We start from the raw sequence: 6,481 nt of genomic DNA, 5'->3' as shown, positions 1-6,481 counted from the left end.
TAACAAACCCAGAGACAAGGGAACAAGTGATCCAAAATCCATAGCAAGTAGGATCTAAAAGTCTGGTAGGGCTGTCTCAAGAGCAATGTAACTGAGAGGAATTCCTAACACCCAAATGATGAACATGATAGTGGGGCAAGAGGAAAGTACAAAGAAATAGAAGAAAGAACTAGCAGATAAAGGTTAGTCATCGAGATTTAAATACAGGCATATACAGATATAAATATATTTATATATGATGAGGGGTAAATAGATCTATGTACATATATTTATAGGTTTAGTATTAAGAAAACAGATGGAGAGTGGGACCCTGCTCAAGTACTACCTCAACACAAGAACACTTTGTTCTAACAATTCTGCAGTCTGAGATGCTCACCTTCCTGGCATGATCATTGAAGACAATGGGTGCACAAGCAAATGTGGTGAAGAAAGTTGATGGTGACCAGCTACCAAAAGATACATCATCTGAAGTCTTAAAGGCCTGAAGATAAACAAGCAGTCATCTAGCTGAAAAACAAAACAAAAAAAGCCCCACATGGAAGAAGTACACCAGCCTGTCCCAACTTGATCGCTGAGGACAAAGTGGGTGCATAAGCAAAAGTGGTGAAGAAAGCTGCTGGTGCCCAGCTATCAAAATATACAGCATCTGGGGATATAAACGCTTGAAGATAAACAGGCAGATATCTAGCTAAGAAACAACAAAGCCCACATGGAAAAAGCACACCAGCCTACCCCTACATGATCGCTAAAGACAAAGCAGGTGCATAAGCAAATGTGGTGAAGAAAACTGACGGTGCCTAGCTGTCAAAAGATATAGAATCTGGGGTCCTATGGGCTGGCAGATAAACAAGGGGGCATCTAGCTGCGAAACAACAAAGCTCCCATGGAAGAAGCACACCAGCCTGTGAGATCACAGGCATCAAAGAGATCAGGTATCAGGCATCAAAGACAAAAGAGAAAAAAATCATATCATTGCCAGTGAGGGGGAGTGTGGAGTGGGGACCCAGGGAGCATCTGTGGTAAATTGGAAATCTCCTATGGGGAGGAGACTAGCCAGTCAGGGTGCAGTGTAGCAATGATGAAATATAAAAGTTTCCTCTAGTTCTTGAGTGTTTCCTTTCCCCCTCTACCATGATCCCAAATCTACCTTACAAATCCGGCTGAACTGGAGGATTTACACTGGCACAGATAGGAACTTGAAACACACGGAATTCAGGACTGATGAACCCTTCATGACAAGTGGTGAGAGTGGTGATGCTGAGAGGGTGGAGGGAAGGTGAGGAGAAAGGGGAAGAAATTACAAGGTCTACATACAACCTCCTCCCTTGGGGGATAGACAGCAAAGTGGGTGAAGGGAGATGTTGGACGGTATAAGATATGACAAAATAATACTAATTTATAAATTATCAAGGTTTAATGGGGAGGAGGGGAATGGGGAGAGACAGGAAAAAATGAGGAGCTGATACCAAGGACTCAATTAGAAAGCAAATGTTTAGAGAATGATGATGGCAAAATATTTACAAATGTGCGTGACACAATTAATGCATGTACAGATTGTGCTGAGTTGTATGAGTCACTAATAAAATGATTTTAAAAGAATAGTTCAGTTGTTTTCTTATTTTTTTCCTTGACAATTAAGACAATCTTTGACCTGGATCACATGCTGAGAAATTTTACTTTTTATAAGTAATATTTTAGAATATAACATTATAAAATATTACTAGCCTTGGTGTCAATTTCCATTATTTCTGTTCATATATATATGCACGATGGTGTATCCTAAAAAAAAGAAATTATTTTTCAAAGCTATGTATTTAAATTCTTTTATAAAATGTGTTAGACCGAGGTAACTGGTGAAACAAGATCATTTGAATGCATATAGATATGAGAGAATTTTATATCACAGATAATTATGCATCAATAAAACATGTTTTGAGAATGATGATGGCAATAAATGTACATATGTTTTTGACACAATAGATGTGTGTATGGATTGTGATAAGAATTGTATGAGCCCCCAATAAAATGATTTAAAAAAAAAACAAACATCCAGCCCAGTCCATATCAAGTCAATATATTTGATATTAGGACAGACTTCCAATATTAGTCGATGAATTCTTGTTTAGACTCACATAGCACATAAAATTATTCTGAATGCAGGAAGATCACTGCCCAATGGGTGGAAAATCTTGTGGATCCAGAGACACTGGAAGCATCTGAGTGCTGATATGGATCTCCATGTGGCTCCTCCACCTCCAGGCCTTTGGCTGCCATCAGCATAGCTCTCTGTGGCCTGTCAACAGCAATGTCAAAAGGAGAGAGAGTGCTTCCCACCTCCAGGGAGGAAGTTCATGGTGGCTGTTACCATGTCACTGATTGACAGACTAGACTCTTCCCCTACATTCTATTTATCAATTTGACATGAAATTATGTCACTACTATACAGAACAACTTTGTCACCTTCAAAGTACTCTCTATTACGTTTAAGACATTTCTCAAATCTGTGATTCAATTTTTGTATGCATTTTCCAAATTCCTCTGTTTGATGACTAATAGTACTTCCCTTGTTCTTTTCTTCACCTCTTCTACATCATCAAATCGCTGTCCTTTCATGTCTCTTCATTCACAGAAACAAAAAGAAGTCTCACAGCGTGAGGTCAGGTGAGTAAGGTGGGTTGGGCAAGAGAGACAAGCTGTTTTTTTTGCCAAAACTGCTGCACAGAAGTGGCTATTGAGCACATATATTTTCATTGTGGCAACATCACTCCCTTGTTTGTCACAAAGAAAAACTTTTTTGTAGCGCATGGTTATGCAATCTACTTAGAACCTCTAAATAGAAAACTTTATTAACCGCCTGACCTGGTGGAATTAAATACAAATGCACTACAGCGTTGACATTTTCGTCCATTTGGGAAGTTGACAGACGTCCAGAACAAGGATTGTCATCAATCAACTTTCACCTTTTTGAAGCAAGAAAACTAATCTTATATTGTGTTTTCCCATAGTGCTTGCCTTTCAAGACGTGTTCAACCGCTCAACAGTTTGCAGCATCTTTCCTGATCATGAAACAGAATTTCACAGCCACATGCTGTTCTCTTAAATCAGCCATCAAATAAACAAACAAACAAACAAATAAATAAGAGGTTCAAGGGAAAGGCCTCATGACTCTTACAAAATAATTCACTGTGACCAAAGAGATCCATCCAAGGAGACACCACTGTTTCACTAACTCAGAGGGAATTGCAAGATGCTTGCCTAGTGGGAAAAATGCATCCTATGAAAGCTCTGTTATGTCTACAGCAATTCTGTTTTGTTTTGTCTTCACTACTTCCTTGTAAATTTCAAATTACCCAATGGTGAAACTATTCGCATAAATTCCTGTGTAGGTGAATTAGGTGATACTGTCAGTATTGAAAGAGGAAGATATGGCTTGCTATTCCCATAGTTATGGTCTTGAAAACCAACTGGGGCAGTTCTACCCTGTGCTATAAGGTTGTTATGAGTCAACATTGCCTTGATACAAGTGAAAGAGAGGGGAAGCCTGAATAGAGCACCCAGACCAGACATTCCTTGTTATTCCTCAGTGTCCACACATCTGTTGGTGAATAGACTCGGCGGGAGGACAGTGACAGGGCAATGTTCAGTTGCTCACTGCCATCAAGTTGATTGAGTCTGACATCACTCCCTAAGTCCCTAGTCATGTGCAATGGTGCAGCATACAGGAAAATCACAAGTCTGTGGGTGCAGAGTCATGTAGGACCTAGGTCTGTGAAAATATGGCAGGGCTCTGGCAACTCTCAGGGTGGCTAGCAAGCAGGAAGGGGAGAGGGTTGAAAAGAATCCAGGGCCTTCGTTATAGAAAGCCACACCCCAAGGAGACAGGATTATGCTAGGTGACCTGTTTGACAGTTTGATTCCACTCTCAGACATTTAAACAAATTCGAGTTGATATAAAATTATGTAACTACTATAAATCTATTGTATAGAAGGGTAATTTAACAATAAACAAGGTATATCTTAAGTCCTTCGTAATGAGGATGAGACACTGAGTATACAGTATAGTATTGAGGCCATACACAAGCAAACATAAAACTAGGCATTTTACCAAAAATTACTGAACTAGAAATTATGGAAAAATAAATAGTGATTAGATATATAGAGACAGTAATTGGATTAATCATTTATTAAAGTTATTGCTGGGGAGGTTGGGGGACATGGTTAGCTCATAATAATGAGTATATGAATGAAGAAATGTTCTGAAATTGATTTTATTGATGGATGCCCAAATCCTTTTAAAATATATAAACCATTGAATTGCATGAGATATGAAGCATGTGTCAATAAAAATGTTTAAAAATGGTTTGAATTAAATTCCTATTCTTCAAAAATTGTAGGGCTTTCATTTTTTAAATTTACCTATTTTATTCCTATTATAATAGTATACTTTAAAAGAGATTGAGTAATTCTGCATAAAAATGTCCTACTCTACAATTCCCCTTGGCTACTTCCTAGCTTTTAAGTTACAAAATAATTTAAAAGTTCTCGAGAAATAATTTCTCCAGATTCCTGGAAAAATGTAGAGGACCGTAAAGGGAGAGAAAATCATCATCTCCTCAGAATGTTGCTCCCAAGGGAGTCGACAACTTTTACAGATCTCAAATGGATTCATTAATCTTTGAACTTTGCTCGCTGGAAATGTGCCCTGAAATCCCCTTGGAAATTAATACTCCAGGATGACTGATATTGCATTCACAGTTATCCCCAGTTTAAGAAATGCCCTGGAATTATTAGGTAAGAAAAAATGATTCTCTTCTCTGTTTATGTTGGTAGTAGCTTCGAAATATTTTTCAGACATATAACTTCCTTATGCACTTCATACTTGACAAGAAGCAGAGGAATATTTTTAAGTTGTTTTAAGTGAAAAATGTCTGCACACGTATTTTTAAATAATTCAGTAGAAAGGTGCAAAATATTACAAAACAGAAATTGTAATCACCGTAACTACTTTACATATTTTTGGAAGAAGTCATTGAGCTTTATAAAACTCTAGACAAGTAATATGGGATAAAAATTTTCACCATTTTTGGCTCATAGTAAGTATTCCTTTCAAAATTACAGGATTTTTAACAATACAGATTTTTTAAAAATACCAGATCATATACACAAACAAAAAGCAGTTTAAAGTCACTAATCTCAAACCTTTTATTTTCTCCAGATTAGAAAAAAATACATATTATGGGTAGAAGAAACAACACTAACGTGCCTGACTTCATTCTCATGGGACTGACAGACTCTGAAGAGCTCCGGCTGGTGCTCTTTTATCTATTTCTCCTGATCTACCTGGTTACTGTGCTGGGGAACACAGGGATGATCCTCATCATCCGCCTGGACCTCCAGCTACAAACGCCCATGTATTTCTTCCTCAGTCACCTGTCATTCATTGATCTCAGCTACTCATCAATCATTACCCCTAAAACCTTAGAAAACCTAATAGCTTCCACCAAACATATTTCATTTGGAGGCTGTTTTGCTCAAATGTATTTTTTTGTCTTCTTAGGTATCACGGAATGTATTCTTCTTTCTTCAATGGCCTATGATCGCTATGTAGCTATCTGCAAACCTCTACAATACCCAGTCATTATGTCCCCATCACTCTGCCGCTTCCTCATCACTGTATCCTATTTGATTGGCTTTAGTAATTCATTAATCAATGTGCTTTTCATGAACACCTTGCATTTCTGTGACTCCAATGTAGTGCATCACTTTTTCTGTGACACCAGCCCTATTTTAGCTCTGTCCTGCACAGACACACGTGATGTTGAGACCATGATATTCATTGTTGCAGGCTCTACCTTAGTGGCTTCTCTTATCACAATCTCTGCTTCTTATGCATCCATTCTCTCAACTATCCTGAAAATCAACTCCACATCAGGGAAGCTAAAAGCCTTCTCTACCTGTGCCTCCCACCTGCTGGGGGTCACCATCTTCTATGGTACCATTATTTTCACTTATTTAAAGCCAAGGAGCTCCTACTCCTTGGGAAAGGACCAAGTGGCCTCTGTGTTTTATACTATTGTGATCCCCATGCTGAACCCACTCATTTATAGTCTGAGGAACAAAGAAGTGATAAAGGCTGTCATTAGAGTCAAGCAGAAGAGGGAGAGCACCAGAAATTTAAGATGAAGTGAAATATTTACTCCCATTCATTTCTTTTTTCCTTCAGATTATTTACATTCCATTTCTCTCCAAATACAACCTGAATCTATTAGGAATCTTTAATTTCTAGTGTATATATAGCAGACACACAGAATCAGAAGGCTGGGCATTTTTTTGACTGTTCTTAACTCTATGGAATGGTTGACATTTCCAACGATGTTTTCTTTCTTTCTTTATGTTCATACTCTACTTATAAACCATGAATATGATTCAAGCTTGTGATTTCAGTATGAATGCTGTTAATGGATACTTTGTGCAAAATACA

General features: G+C 38.0%; 1 protein-coding gene across 1 annotated transcript; it reads left to right on the top strand.

Moving 5' to 3' along the window:
* Positions 1-5,226: 5,226 nt before the first annotated feature.
* Positions 5,227-6,183, top strand: LOC142446437 (olfactory receptor 8H1-like). The gene has a single exon (XM_075548186.1). It carries the CDS (start codon positions 5,236-5,238, stop codon positions 6,181-6,183), a length of 948 nt encoding a protein of 315 aa, XP_075404301.1. The 5' UTR covers positions 5,227-5,235.
* Positions 6,184-6,481: the final 298 nt, after the last annotated feature.

This window comes from Tenrec ecaudatus, chromosome 4 (genome assembly GCF_050624435.1).
Source record: "Tenrec ecaudatus isolate mTenEca1 chromosome 4, mTenEca1.hap1, whole genome shotgun sequence".
NCBI lineage: Eukaryota > Metazoa > Chordata > Mammalia > Afrosoricida > Tenrecidae > Tenrec > Tenrec ecaudatus.
Note: the sequence above shows the minus strand (reverse complement) of the source record. Positions and strands in the feature narration are given on the sequence as shown.

Bases quoted from the DNA above. Each gene is read 5' to 3' on its own strand.
- LOC142446437 (XM_075548186.1), top strand. From the start codon at position 5,236: ATGGGTAGAAGAAACAACACTAACGTGCCTGACTTCATTCTCATGGGA.